Consider the following 16276-nt stretch of genomic DNA (forward strand, 5'->3'; position numbering starts at 1 on the left):
GTCCATAAAAACCCCGTCGGCCCCACTGTCCACAAAGGCCTCAGTCTTGACAGTTTGACCAAGGATCTTCAAGGTCACCGGAATGATAAAAGTCTTCTTGGGAAATTCTGACTTCTGGCCTGACAGGATATTTCCCATCACCCTCAGGCCCTGAAGTTTTCCGGCTTTTCTGGGCATGATACTACCACATGACCTTTATTCCCACAGTACAAACACAACCCCTGCTGTCTCCTCCGCGTCTTCTCACGCGAGGAGAGGCGGGTAGCCCCAATCTGCATAGGCTCCTCGGAAAATTCCTCAGAGTCTGAGGTTCCCTTGGGAAGGAAGGAAATCTCAGTCTCCCTTTCAAGCCTACGCTCTCTCAGCCGTCTATCCACCCGGATGGATAACTGCATGAGCTGATCCAAGCTATCGGGCAAGGGATATTGTACCAGTTGGTCCTTTATCTGGTTAGAAAGACCTCTTCGGTACTGGTGTCTCAGGGCTGGGTCATTCCACTGGGTATCATGGGCCAACCTCCGAAACTCCGTACAGTAAACCTCAACTGGCCTTCGCCCTTGCTTAAGGATCGAAATCTGAGCCTCGGCTGAGGCCGTCTTGTCAGGGTCATCATACAACATGCCCAGTGCCGTAAAAAAAGCATCAACACTTTTAAGCGACGGACAGTCAGGCTGCAACCCATATGCCCAGACCTGTGGGTCTCCTTGTAGCAAGGAAATCACTATGCCCACCCGCTGAATCTCCGACCCAGAAGACTGAGGCCTAAGCCGGAAGTATAGCTTGCAGCTCTCCTTGAAACAAAAGAACTGCGAGCGATCTCCAGAAAAACGATCCGGGAGATTTACTTTCGGCTCCTTAACCCCTGCAGGTGCTGCTGCTGCGGGAGCTCCGCCAGCAGCCTGGGAGGTGTGCATTTTAATGGACAAATCATTAAATTGTCGAGTCAGGACCTGCACCTGATCGACCACCTGTTGCAACGTATTTTGAGGGGTATGCTCCATATTCCCACAAAATTTCAACAGGAGTATTAGGCTGCTGAATATGTTATGCACACCAGTGCCTGCAGGAAAGTACTGGTGTCAGAACTGTTATGCACTCCAGTGCCTGCAGGAATGTACTGGTGTTTGAACTGTTATGCAAAACAAATGGACTCACAGACAGACTGGGGAATATGACATAACGTACACAGAAGGTGATAGGGTAACAAAATACACACAAAGTGAACAGAGAAGCCCAGAGGCTAAGGAACTGGGTATCTCCCTTGTATTAGAAATGCTCAGATGGGAAAAGCAAGATGTTGTGTTTGAATACGTAGAGAACCCGAAATGCTGTTGCTAAGGGCAACAGCAAAACCCTAAAGGGTTACCAACGGGTGTGGCAGTAAACTCCTTGGTCAGAGATGGAATGATAGACACAAGGAGAGTCTCCACAATCCTAATTCTCACTTGCAGTGCACAGGTTCAGCTTACTGCCACTAAACTGACCCCTGACACCTAGCACAGTGAGACAGGATTAGACAGGCAAGTCTTAGAATACAGCCGCAAACTTGCTAAGTTCACAGAGTAGTAACAGAACCCCAGCAAGCTAAACGACTGACTCCAGTCTTACTGCTAGGTCTGGATTGGCAGAGTGTAATACCAAATCCCCAGGCCTATTTGCAGTAAGCAACAAACAAATACAAAGCTACACAGTACTGGTTAACTTTCAGGAACTGACTAACCAACAAAGATTCAGCAGCATCTGCTTACCCTGAGAAGAGGCCTTATAAAGCAGGTGCTGTCCACGCCCCACTCAGACCTCACAGACTGTGAGCACAAAAACCAGCACCGGATCCCCTGCCGTGCACAGAGCCTATAACCACTGCACAGCAAAAGACCCGAACCGGAGTATCAGCTGCGCTCAGGTTACTCCGCTAGCACTTGTCTCCCAGTTGCCATGACGACGTGGCAGCACAGGGCAGGAGACCCTAACATCGACTCACGACTCCACTCCATGACTCTCTTAAGGAGTACAGCATGATAATAGGAGAGAAAGTGTAGCAATTGGAGCCCCCCCCCCCCCTGATGTTTGCATCTAAAAAGTATCTAGTGCTTAAACCTAGGTTTATGCACCACCCATATAAAATCCCTGATCTTTTGCTGCAATGCAATAAACCAGGACCGGGGGATAGCAATGGGTAAAAATTGTAAAAGGTACAGAATTCTAGGTAAAATATTCATCTTAATAACTCCCACTCTACCTATCCATGAAATGTTTTTCCCACCCCAATTGGTGAGATCAGAATGGAGTTTAGCTAGAAGTGGGGGAAAGTTAGAGCAATAAACCTAGGAGAAATCTTTATGCAAAATCACGCATAAATATTTTAGTTGTGAAGGATGCCATGCGAAGGGTGAAATGGTTTGAAGAATCTGCAAACTCGTCTGGTCCAAAGTTAGGTTAATCGCTATAGATTTGGGAAGATTAACTTTGAAAGTTGAGAGGGCTCCAAATCGTTTAAATTCCTTAAGGAGATTCAGTATAGGGGTTAAGGGGTTGGATACCACAGCTAGGAGGTCGTCTGCAAACAGACCGATCTTATATGCTCTGTCTCTCACTGACAACCCTCTGATATTAATATTGCGACGAATGGCCCTCGCCAGGGCCTCCATACACACTATGAAAATAAGTGGCGACAAGGGACTGCCCTGGCGAGTGCCATTCTGAATCCGAAACGGATCTGACAGCTCTCCATTTATGCAGACATGGGCTGTGGGTCTAGAGTACAAAGCCCAAATTCTTTGGAAGCCAATCTGCCCCAAGCCCAGATGCTCCAGCACCCCTAATAAAAAAAATCCCAGTCTACCCTATCGAACGCCTTTTCTGCGTCAGTTGAAAGTAAAATAGAAGGAGTTTTACAAGTTGAGGCACAATGAATTAAGTCCAGAACTTTAGTGGTATTGTCCCTAGCCTCACGACCAGGGACAAAACCTACCTGGTCTGTGTGGATTAAATTTGGGAGAAAAACCTTCAAGTGGTTCGCCATTAATTTAGCAAAGAGCTTCAAGTCGACGTTCAATAGGGAGATGGGCCTGTAACTGGAACACTTGGCAGGGTCCTTACCCTCCTTGGGAATAACCGAGATGTGTGCAAGCAAAGATTGAGGAGAAAAAGGGGTCTGGTCTGAACCCTGATTAAAGGCTCTAAGCTTTCCAATGTTTTTTCAATCCTCAACCTGTACCACCTGTAGTCTTTGTTTTTCTTTGCTGATAGGAGTAGAACCTGTTATGGTCTTCTCCTACAGTAAATCTACTTCGGGTATCTACAATTTCAGTTACTTTTACCTTCTTATCAGGTTGAAACCATCTGGCTATTCTACACTGACCTCACCCACAAGCCATTTTCTACCAATGGATGTTTTTTGTTTTTTGCACCATTCTCTGTAAACTCTAGAGATCGTTGTGTATGAAAATCCCAGGAGATCAGCATTTTCTAAACCTCAGACCACAATCCTGACACCAACGATCATTCCACAGTCAATTAGATCACATTTATTTCGGTATTTGCTCTGAACCACATATACATTTTTGACCATATCTGCATGCTTTTATGAGTTGCTGCCACCTGATTGGTTGTTTAGATACTTGCATTAATAAACAGGTAGAATGGTGCAGTTACTAAAGCCGCCATTTAGACTACCTTTTCCATCTCTCCACCAAACGCAACCACCAAAAACTAGACACATATCCATAGCACATGGGCAGCTCACAAAAGTGGAATGTGGCATATACGAAGTACTGTACTGTACAGTAGGATTAGTTAAGCAATTTTGTCCCCATTTTTTTTTTTCTACTTAACTCCTTATCCCAGTAAGCTTGGCTGAATTAAATAATTGACATAAAAGGTGTTTTTGACATTTATTTCAGCACAGACTACTGCAATTGTAATACAGGAAGTAAAACCAGGATCAGAGCATTGTATACCTGGTGAATTGGATTATTATGGAACGTCTGGAGAGTCTTCGCAAAAGTTCCGTTCTGTTTTAACATGCAGTCAGATAGACACATCATTAAGATGTTTTAAAAGTACCAAAGCAGTTTTATTTGGGATGACGTGTTCATTGGAAAGGAAAGAGAGGGCACAGAATATAGTTTAAAAGGAACATTTATCACTATAACTATATTGTAAGTTAGAAAAAAAATGTTTAAAAATACTGTAAAACTGACATTTATTTGCTTTTCTAATAAACTACCTGATACTTCTGCAAATTTAAAGGTGAGTAACAAAAAAGGAAAGTTCCATGATGGATTCCCTTTAACACAACCTAAAATAACAGGGAATACAAATTTATATGTGTGACTGAGCCGTGAACAATGAACCTCTGAGCTTTAAAAGACCATACAGATCCCTCATTTCAAACAGATCCTTAAATATATAAACACACAAAGGAGTGACAATATTAGTCCTCGAGTTGCTAAGTGATACCACTTGTAAAGCCATGAAACACAGGCAGTAAAAACAGTACGGAATCCTTAAAACATATGGTAATGTGAGAAGAGAAGTGAAAATTGCCGCTTTGCACTGAGAAAAATATTTACCTTAGGATCCACGTTTAGTATTTTCCTGTCCCTCTTATTTTTAAACAGTAATCCAGATGAATTTTCAGCAATCACTTGGTAATTTGGACTTGCGTTTGAAGTTGAAACATGGGTTTCCCAGTTATAAAAACTGCAAGAACAGAAAAGCAAGGAAAGAAATTGAATACTTTTGATTGACTAGGTCCAAGACATTCATTTGTGTACCTAAGTCACATTTGTTCAGTGTTTTTTTTATATTATTTTGCTCTAGAATTTAGTAGCAATGCAGCAGACTCATGTAAGGAGCGCCTGTCACTTCTGACGTAGGTTCCAATTTATTATATACAGGCTGTTCAAAATCCAAAGAAAATTTCATTTCTGTTTTATTGCTGATGTTGGGTAAGAGTAAGACGTGCACTCAAGTGTCATGGTAAGTAAGAAGTGCGCTCTTTATCATGGTAGGTAAGAAGTGCACTCTGTATCATGGTAGGAAAGAAGTGCACTCTGCATCATGGTAGGAAAGAAGTGCACTCTGCATCATGGTAGGTAAGAAGCGCATTCAGGATCTTGGTAGGTAAGAAGTGCACTCTTTATCATGGTAGGTAAGAAGTGCATTCACGATCTTGGTAAGTAAGAAGTGCACTCTGTATCATGGTAAGTAAGAAGTACACTCTGTATCATGGTAGATAAGAAGTGCACTCTGTATCATGGTAGGTAAAAAGTGCATTCAGGATCTTGGTAGGTAAGAAATGCACTCTTTATCATGGTAGGTAAGAAGTGCACTCTTTATCATGGTAGGTAAGAAGTGCACTCTGTATCATGGTAAATAAGAAGTGCACTCTGTATCGTGGTAGGTAAGAAGTGCATTCAAGTGTCATGGTAGATAAGAAGTGCACTCAAGTGTCATGGTAGGGAAGAAGTGTACTTTATCATGGTAGGGAAGAAGTGCACTCTGTCATGGTAGGGAAGAAGTGCACTCTGTATCATGGTAGGGAAGAAATGCACTCTGTATCATGGTAGGGAAGAAATGCACTCTTTATCATGGTAGGTAAGAAGTGCACTCAAGTGTCATGGTAGGTAAGAAGTGCACTCTTTACCATGGTAGATAAGAATTGCAATCAGTAACATGGTAGGTAAGAAGCGCACTCAAGTGTTGTGGTAGGGAAGAAGTGCTCTCAAGTGTCACAGTAGTTAAGAAGTGCACTCCGTTTCATAGTAAGGAAGAAGTGCACTTAGTATCATGGTAGGGAAGAAGTACACACTCCATTGCTGTATGATATAATGTCATTACCCCAGTGTTATTAATTCTGTTAATTGAAAATTTACCAATATAGTGCAGTCTGCACTCCACAAAATGGCAAAACAAAAGTGGAACTTGATGGTATCTGTAACTTTGCACTACTGCAAAATGTTCTGTTCCAAATAGACACTTGATAAGCGTGAAATGTTACTCATACCTACTAAGCACTTACTGGCTAGTTCTATACCTTCGACCCCTTCCTCCATGTTAGAGATTCTCACTGATGTAAAGCTTGCTTAAAGCAGTGGAGATGTTCGTTGTAATCTGTTTAGCAGGCTAGATGAACTGATTAGCATGCCAGAAAAGAATATTAGTATGCTAAAAATTATGATAAGCCATGGTAAATAGCCTTTTATTAATTAAATAGCACATGCCTCAGAGGTCATTTTCAATGCAAAGATTTTTGGTGTACAGTCATAAAATTTGAAATATTAAACCTGAAAACACTGATTAATAAGAAGGGTGTAATTGCTGATAGACCAAGTGCATATTAAACACATTTAATAATAAGGAAATTGTTCCTACACCAGTTAAATATAAAAAGACATATCAGTGAGATAAAGGGATATATTTACTAAACTGTGGGTTTATAGAAGTGGAGATATTGCCCATAGCTACCAATCAGAATCTACTTATCATTTATCTAGCACCTTCTAGAAGATAATATTTAGATTGGCTGCTATGGCAAACACGTCTACTTCTATAAACCCACACTTTAGTAAATATACCCCAAAGAGTGAGGTGGCTAGACACAAATTTGTCCACACTGCCTGAAGAGCAAAAAAAGTTGATAAACATATAAGAGGACACATATCCAGATGAGATGATTTTGGGCTTTTAGTAAATGTCTTTATAATATATTTTCAAGTACTATATTGCATTTTCCATGTTTAGATATATTTACTCACTCACTGTAAGGTACTAAAATAAGGGGCATTCATTGAAGAAAATTTTTGCTAAAACTGTAGTAAGCTTGTCCCAGTTTTTCTAGTACGCTAGTTTTGGAGATTACTGTTTTTTAGAACATTTGATGTTCCACACAGTAATAAAATTGGGTACATGTATGTATTAAATCATTGTGTGTTATTGGAAATCCTTTATAAAAGGTACAAAAGCTATGGTGTATATTTATGAAGTTAAGATAAGCTCTTTCTTCAGATTTTTACTGGAGAAAGGGAATATCTCAGCTTCTCTCAATTTAACAAGAGGTAATACATCTCTTATTAAACATATTTTATGCCACATGTTACTATCCCAATAGACCTACAGTACTGTGGTAATTTAACAAACATTGAAAAGCATACCTTTTCTGTGCTAATGAATCTCAGAAACTGGTTAGCCATGCCAGCAATGGAGGACCACCAAAGCCAGAAATGCCTCACTGGATCCCCTCTGGGTCAAACATCTATGCACATATTACTGGAAGCCTTCACAAGCAGTGTTAAGGGCCTTACACACCTAGCGATTGGCTGGCGAGGTGCCCGACGGTCGATACAGCCGGTGGGCGACCTGGCGGGGGGGGGGAGTTGACGGGAGGAGTGAAGTTTCTTCACTCCCCCCCGTCACCCGGATCCATAGCACTGCATGCTAATATGGACAAGATTGTCCATATTGGCTTGCATGTTTAAACTGGCCTGCACCAATGATGAACGAGCATGGGGCCGCGCATCGTTCATCGTTGGTGCATACATACTGAAAGATATGAACGATATCTCGTTCATTAATGAGATTGTTCATATCTTTAAGTGAAATCGCTAAATGTGTAGGACCTATTAGTCTGCCAGTGAGAGAGGGGAAACCATTGCTTAGAAGCAGAGTTTTTGCTGGGGCTGCTGTGGTAGGACTTTCTGAATTGCAGTACTATTTGCATGTGTGGTACAGCTCTGTTAACATTTATAAGTAATTGTTGTTTGACGTGGAATAACTGGGATTTTTTACGTTCAAAATTAAAATATTGTTTGGATCCGTAGGAGATAAGTAGTTTTACCCTTAGTACAAAGTTCTGGATAGCTGGCTCTGCCTTGTTACTAGTCAAATCTTGTACGATAATAACTATAATAATAAAGCTGTTAAAATATGCTTGATCTACCTAGTGTTCTACACTTTTCTTTTTTCTTTTATCAATGATTCTTTATATAGATGCAGACATTTTTTTAAATAATTCAAACCAATATCTACTCAGAGCTTATAGTCTATATTCCCTGTTACACGGACACACACTCACTAGGGTTAAATTATTCAGAAGTCAATTAACCTACCAGCATAAGTGGGGGAGGAAACTAGAGCACCCAGAGAAAACTCACCAAACACAGGAAGAACATACTGTACTGGACATATTACAAATAGTTGTTTTGAGAGCAATGGTAACCACTGTACCATCATGTAGCCTGGTGTTATAATGCTTTATACCAGAGGTTCCAGAACACGGTTCTAAAGGCACACAAATGGTCCAGATTTATGAGTAAATCCATGCTTGGCCACAGGTGACTTACAGAGGTGCCCCTGGCTCAGATTACCTGCTATTCGTGGCAATCGCTGGTTGTTAGCCTCGAATAGCATGCCCGTGAACATTCACTGGCATTGCACATGCACCCACGATCCTTAGGATCGCATGGTGCGCGCCCTACCGTAAATTTGCCATGGGTGCGGATGCAAAATAGTTGCAAAAAATCGCAATTGCAGCAAATTTGCACACGTGACCCGTTTGCAGTATGAATGAGCGTGGACACATCTGTAATTAGTTTCTCAGTCAATTTGATTTAACCATCTGTGCTGAGCCATGGATACATTAAAAAACATTGACCGGTAGGGTGCCTTGAGGACCATGTTTGGGAACCTCTGCTTTATGCGCTTGAATAAAAGATGAAAACACGTAGCAATTTCCAAATGTAAGTTGCTATATCAAGCTTTGTAGGTGTGGAAAAATGCAGATATCCTATGTTTTACTAGATAGTACGTGAACTAACTAATGTTTAGCCTGAAAGTATCCCAAGCACTTTCAGCATACTTGTTGTTGCCAACTGCTTAATTTCTTAGATTTCGTTTTATAATATACATTTTATACCCTTCAATGTACTTTAGTATAGGCTAGTTCTGTACTTTATCATTCAAATTTTTCATCACCCAGGGCAAGGCAGTAATTTGGTGCCCAAACCCTCCCCCCCCCCCCACCCCAAAAAGAAAAAAAAAACTAAAATAATCAGATTAACAAACATTTTGAGAAAAAGGGGATACTGTCGGACAAAATTCCCCTATGTGCCTCAAATGCCCCTGCCAGCGTGTTCAACTACATGCTACTCTGTGTGTCCCCATACATTGAACTATATCATAACACTTTATCACTGCAATACATTTCCATATCCACTGCACTACATCACTATACTACACCCTCTACATGCTGAACTACATACCCTATATGCTACACTACATCACTACACTACATCCCCTTATATGCTACACCATATCAGTGCACTACATGCCCCTATATATTGCAATACATTACTACACTACATACCCTATATGGTACACTACATCACTACACTACACCACCCTAAAAACAACACCAAATCCCCCAATCTGGGAGGCAAAGCAGAGGTTGATACTGCTAACTGGGAGCACAGTGCGCTTCTATAGCTTGTACAGTGCACCGCACGCTAGTAGCAGCACTGCATGGCAAAGAAGAGTATTTAAGACAGTAGCGGCATAGGAGAGATCCCAGTTACTGGAGCTCACCCGCACAGCGGCGAAACCAGCTACGGGCAGACAGGTGGGTCAGAGACATTGCCCCGGGAGCTGTCTACTGTCTCACTGGAGCAGCACAGCACTGCCGGTAAAAAAACAAGAAAACCCTGCTCCTCTGTAACTCTTTGGCGCCCCCTCAAATTCCGCATGCCCCCTTAGGTCCCCCCCCCCTAGTTACGGCCCTGACCTGGGGGTAAATGTAATAGGGTCCAAGTTGTGATAATGGCTGTATTTTTAAAGTGGAAATCATTTAACCAACCTGGTTTTGCCTTGTAAATGATTGCCGCTTTAAAAATACAGCCATTCTTGGATGAAATCTCGTACCACCGGCAACTTGGACCCTATTAAATTTACCCCCTGGTTAGCACTGGGCTCAGGTATGTAGAAGAAGAAAGCTGTTAGTCCTTGCCTCTATTGCATTGTCACCATAAAACACATACAGTAGCACTAACTGTAATGTGTTGCTTATATGATATTCGCATATAGGTTTTCCATAATATGTCCTCAGCAAATAGTGCTGGTTAATAGTTCGCTCAATGTTAGTGATGGATTAAAAGCTAACTTTATGAATATACGTATGAATGACAATTAGTTTGCTATTTGATACAGGGTTATACATGTATACAGTGGCTTAACAATCATAGTTGCAGATGGTGTGAACACGGCAAGGTGTGCTGTTAATACGGAGTACTTGAATAATTGGTTCTGTCAATAACAGTACAAAAGAAAGCAGCAGAAGTAGTAAATGTTGGGGTCTGGTCTGGAGTACAGTACATTTGCCCCACTATCCACCAGGTTTTGAGAACAACTTTATGCACTAGTGACAGACAGTTCTGCTTTGTACTGTATACTAGTCACAAGTAATAGAAGGTCTGATAGGCTTACAAGCTACAAATGCTTAATTAATACCTTATTGGGGAAACAGTTTGTTTGCACCTTTGTATGCTAGCATAGCAACTATGAATTGGAAACTGCTTCATATACTCCTCTGCAAGAAAGTAGAAACTGATGTGTAAACTAGCCAACAGAAATGTTAGCTTCGTTTACTAGTCACTAGGAATGGGGAGAAGTACTGTAACTGTGCACACTAGATATCAGGAGGGGATTCAGTCAGGATCCCGGCAGTCAGAATCTAGAATGCCGATACTGGCATCCCATATAGGTTCAACATCCCGGTGCCAGAATCCCGACAGCCATGATGCTGAAAGATCAGACACCAGCCCACAGGAGAGGTAAACTGTGGGTGGTGGTGGTGGTGGGGGGACTAGGATTAGGCTGTGAGGGGGGGAGGGGGTTTGGCTGCACCTCAGGGGTGTTAGATTTAGGCACCACTGGTGAGGGTTAGGGTTAGACTGTGGGGAGGGAAGAGGTTTAGGCTGTGGGGGGAGGGTTAGGCTACACCTCAGGGGGCTAGGTTTAGGCTGCGCCCTGGGGGGATTAGGTTTAGGCACCAGTTGGGAGGGTAAGGGATAGGCTGTGGGGAGGGGAGGGTTAGGCTAGCCTTCAGAATTTGGATCTATTTGAAACATTAGCCACAAGGATTGTTATCTGTTTTAACTACAAGTCATTAGTATTTTTATTTGTGCACTAGCTACAGGGTCTTTTAGACTGTAAACTCTTGTAAAGCCAAGTCTCTCTTCCCTCATGTACTTTTCTTTCCAACACTTATGCTATCACCTGCCTCCTACTGCCAACAGCAACAGCACCAAACCTTTGGGCTCAGCCTGTACTACTTATTTGTGTATTATGCCTGGTGATGCAGCAATGTTTATAAAAGTCATGTACTAAATATTGGTAATGTTTTGTATTATGTCTTTTTTTCACGCTGTTTCTGTTCTTTGGAAGGCACTGCAGACCCCTTATAAATAAAGGATAATAATAGGAATCTGATGAAGAAGTGCAACGTTTCAAAATGAGTTTGCTACAAATGTAAGAGAATCAAGTTGTAATATCATTAATTGGGGAAATGCATAACACAGATGTTGGATAGTAAACTGTGTGCATTTGCAATGTGTAATTAAAGCATGATGAGATAGATATTCTTCTGTGCACAGTGTGCATACACTTGCAGGGGATCCGGCAATCGGAATACTGACACTGATCGGAATACCAACACCGGCATCCCTATATGGATTGAAATGCCATCACCGGAATCCTGAATGTCGAAATCCCAATGAGGTCTACCGGGACACCGCACTGGTAAGCCTTGTGGGGGGGGGGGGGAGTGTTAGGCTGCGGGTGAGTGTTAGCGTAAGACTGCGGGGGAGTGAAGGATAGGGTTAGGCTGCTGGGAGGGACGGTTAGGGATAAGCTGCAGGGGGAGGGAGGGTTAGGTTCAGGCTAAGGGGAGGGGGTTTAGTGGGGGAGACTAAGGGTCATGCTGCGAAAAATGGTTAGAGAGGTTGGGGTAGTCTAATTACCAATGCCGGGATACTAAGCGTCGGTATGCCGCTCTCTGTAGTTTGACTGCCGGCATCCCAAGCACCGGGATCCCGATACCATACCACTTGCAGGAAGATGCTCTGAAATGGTATTATAGTACTTAATTCAGTATTCATTGCATCAGCGATGCGATCACATACTGACTAGTCTGTGTGCAGTGCGCACGTGCGCACACAGTGAGATGTGATCTCATCTCACTTATGCGAATGCCTCTGCCTTATTGACAGGCAGAAGTGTTCACGGGGCGGAATGGAGCAGTGACGCAGCGTTGCAGGGGCATCTACTTGTCCTGCAAGCGGAGCAGTGGAAACGGGGGCAGGTTCGGGGTGGCCATGTTACGTCATGTGCCCAATGTGACCTGAAAAAAGGCTTCTCTGTGCCTGCTAAATTAGCAAAACTGTAACTGAAGCTGAATAAGGTCCTTAGGTCTTTGTCATGGAAAATAAACTTCTTTCCTAATTCCTTATAGCCATAAGTATAGACCTGCACCGTTTGTGGATCATCAGTCTCATAATTAAAGTGCTCATTAATGTGCAAGTCAGCACATGCTGATTCCTGAGCTTCCTGAGCTTTTTTTGAACCTATAGTAACATAGAATTTGACGGCAGATAAGAACCACTTGGTCCATCTAGTCTGCCCCTTTTTTTATCTTTTAGGTAATCTCAACCATTTTTGAACCTATAGAAACATAGAGCTTGTACAGACTGGCTCTCTGTTAGTATGGTTAAAAATGTTTTTAGGTCAATTATGTATCCGACCTGCAAACTGGTCATGTCACACATACAGCTACAGTATGCCTACTGAATACCTCAAACCATCTACTTTAAAGTAATCTTGTGTTGCAAAAACACAAATGAAGGGGTCAACAATGTTAAAGCCTTACAACAATAGTTTCATTGCAACCAATTAATTTGTATTCAAAGTCACTAATCTTTCAAAAAGTTTCCAGTGCTCTTGAAGTAATACTGTAATCAACATATGTAGTGACACTTAAATAGAACTTTATTCACACCATGTTCTAAGTGAGTCATAATTGGTTTTGTGACCTGGCAAGTGATTAATCAATTTTTGAGTCTTAGCAGAAATAAATTATGCACTAGTGGACAAAATCCAAGGACGCCCATTCACAATCAGTATCTAGCAGCCATTATGTCAATACCACATGTAGCATACACAGGAGAGGCTAATGTTTGAGATAGATGGCTGTTGCGCTGCCTGTAAAGATGTCTCTGATTCAACATATGAAGGTCAGAGATAAGTTGAGGGAAACTATTACTCTTTTATAACACACATCATCCTAGGAAGACATCAAATAGGAAAATAAAGAACCAAATGCACATCTTCCCCGGAGCTTTATGCATGATTGCTTAAATAAAGCTGAATAAACATATCCTGAGATTGCTAATGCATTTTTCGTTAAAATAATGTTAAACAGAAACATGATAAACTGAAGATGCTTTAAGAGAGGTATGTAAGAAGGTCTGCCAAGTATTGTGCGTGCACTTGTCTCCTGAAGCAAGTCGTTGGGAACATATGAATTCTGGATCTTAGCATGTTGGTCAGTGGGAAACATCTCTCTCTGTATTTTGCAGTGGAAATTCTCCACACTTTTCTATGACCTCAATACAAAACTGAAAATAAGGACACCAGCACTGAAAACAAATAAAATAATGAGAAGTAGAATTGTATGCCTAACTAGGATTTCTTTTTTATTAAAATTACTTGATTTACTTGGTACCTCTACAAAAAGGAATAAATTAACATGGGAGTTTTAGGAGCTTTAGGTCCAAACACAGTTCACAAAATATTCTCACTGGATTTGCTGAATCCAGAACAGAGATAAGCCAATATCCCATAGTTCTACTTCTGGAACAAATCCTAATATTGGTTTGGGACAATAATTGCGTCTTCAGCAAATCTACAAAAATATCTTTATTACTGGTTCAAAAACATAAATTGTTTACTAATAGGTTTTCCATAACATAAATTGTTTTAGTTGTTTTGTTATAATTTTTTTAGGAAATTTCAAAACATCCTTATAATAGGATGTTTTTTTTCTAAATTCAGTTTTTTCATTCCATTCTTCCAAAACAGATTCCTTTCTGCGAAACACTGAAATTTGGAGACTACATTTTAGTAATTCTAGGCCAGAATTGAGCTACAAATATAGCATGCACCTTATTTTGCAGCAGAACAGCGATGTAAACTTCAATTACCACTTTCTATATATATATATATATATATATATATATCGTTGACACCCATGAGTGGAAACAGGCTCTGTGTGCTGGGATTCCGGCTGGCAGCATATCCGGTAGGCGGAATTCCGGCATCGGTATCCTGACCGCCGGGATCTCGACTTCTGGCAAATTGAATGAATCCCATTTCCAGCATGCAGGGCTCTAGAGATTCTTTAATATTGTAGGTGCATTTTCCTGCTATGGCTTGGGTGACACCATTCCCTTAGAAAGTAAGGCGATTTGTAATTTCTGTTTAATAGTATACTGTCACCATCGTCTTCCCATGCTGCAGAACGTTTTGCCGGACAGGATGACAATACCCTCTTCCATAAAGTTCTTCCATTAGTTTGATAAGGCATAAGACTACTACTATCGACATGTCAAGGCCTAATCAGTCTCCAAGTATGAACCCAAGTAAGCATTTATAGGATATTATGGAACAACGTTTGAGACAGTGTTCACCACCATCAATCAGCTTTCAGTTAAGTGACTTTTTTGCACAGGTCCAGACATACAGTACAGTAAGTAGTTTCCATAGTGCATACAGATTGTATTGGACATACGAAGAGGGCCAAAAGCCAATTAGCGATTTTATACCGAGATTCATATATAGCCAAAAGCAATCATGTTGCTGCATGCATCTAAAAGCATATGCCCAAACCATATGTAACTCAAAATAGCAGCACATGTTGTAACATAACTGTCAAGATACCAGCCTGCACTCAGATACCACAATCTTAACAGCTGGGTCATAACATGCATGCACTTTGGTCATTTAGGATACATACAAAAATCTTGTCGCCCACCAAAAAAAAAAGACTTTAATGGGGTCTCTATGTTTCCCACCCAAATATAAATATTTCACACTTACACATAGGTATGTAGCTTTAACCTCATACGCTCATGAGTTTCACAAGACACAGGAAGAATTCGGTAGATTAAAGTAGATTTTTAATCTGAAAAATGTTTCCAAGGTTTTGGTACAAAAATGGAATATTACAAATATGGACAAAAAAAATATTATATTGCAATAATTTCAATTAAAATAACAAATAGGAGAAAAAAAGAAAAACAAACCCAGAATTCAAACATCATGTAAGTTAGGCTCTTTTGTCTTGAAAGGAGTCACATCAGAACATTCGATACATAACCATCTCGCTTCTTTTACTTAAAAAAACATAACCATAAACTATGCTTCTTCCAGATAGGTCACATACAGGACACAGCATATCTGCCACACAGAAGCTGGTTCCACCTAGGTCCACAGAATACAATGGTTTTATACACACTTACATGCAGACTATCATTTTGGGTAGTTACTTCTGAGTTTACCTGCTACAATAACAATTAATATTTTGGTCTATATTCAGTGTCGGACTGAGGCATGAAGGGCCCACCAGGGGGATGCTGTAGTAGGGGCCAATGTTTAGGGGTGTGGCCAGGCTCCACTGGGGCGTGGCCAGCCACCACAGAGGTTTGACTAACCATTACAGAGTACATGTTCTGTTCCCCTTGGTAAATATATAATAAACCATATTCTTGTGAAGTATAATGTAACATAAGTATAATGCATAATTCAAGTGCACTAGGATAGAGTCTGGAACCTAATCCCTAGGAGGAGGACCCAGAGGCAGTGGGGCCCACCGGTGGTTTCCCCTGTTCCTCTGTGGGCCAGTCCGACGCTGTCCATATTTTCTACTATCAGTACAATTAAAACTACAGTCAATCTCAGGGTGTTTTTTTTTTTTTTGCACATAATACTTAGGAAGATAATGCTATTTAAGACTGTAGTAATAATAATAATAATAATAATAATAATAATAAAAAGGAATGGACATTTCTAATCAACCCTTACTTGCCAAACTATTCTCTTTGCATCAAATCCAAATTATGACCATGTCACACCCCTAACAAGTTAAGCGAAAGAAGCACACTAGCTGTATCTATGTGTTTTTCATATTGAATAGATGTAAACTGTAGCAAAATATGGGTAAATGAGC

General features: G+C 41.1%; 1 protein-coding gene across 3 annotated transcripts in view; it reads right to left on the reverse strand.

Annotated features, from left to right (window-relative positions):
* Nucleotides 1-16276, reverse strand: part of CFAP299 (cilia and flagella associated protein 299) — a 1086689-nt gene that overhangs the window by 82005 nt on the left and 988408 nt on the right. For all 3 annotated transcript variants that reach the window (XR_010186026.1, XM_063938677.1, XM_063938678.1), the window contains exon 5: nucleotides 4575-4704. Coding sequence is in view for 2 of the 3 variants with exons in the window: in XM_063938677.1 (XP_063794747.1) it covers nucleotides 4575-4704 (130 nt within the window). In the remaining variant the exon portion in view is untranslated. The remainder of the gene's footprint in view (nucleotides 1-4574; nucleotides 4705-16276) is intronic.

This window comes from Pseudophryne corroboree, chromosome 1, assembly GCF_028390025.1.
Source record: "Pseudophryne corroboree isolate aPseCor3 chromosome 1, aPseCor3.hap2, whole genome shotgun sequence".
NCBI classification, from domain to species: domain Eukaryota; kingdom Metazoa; phylum Chordata; class Amphibia; order Anura; family Myobatrachidae; genus Pseudophryne; species Pseudophryne corroboree.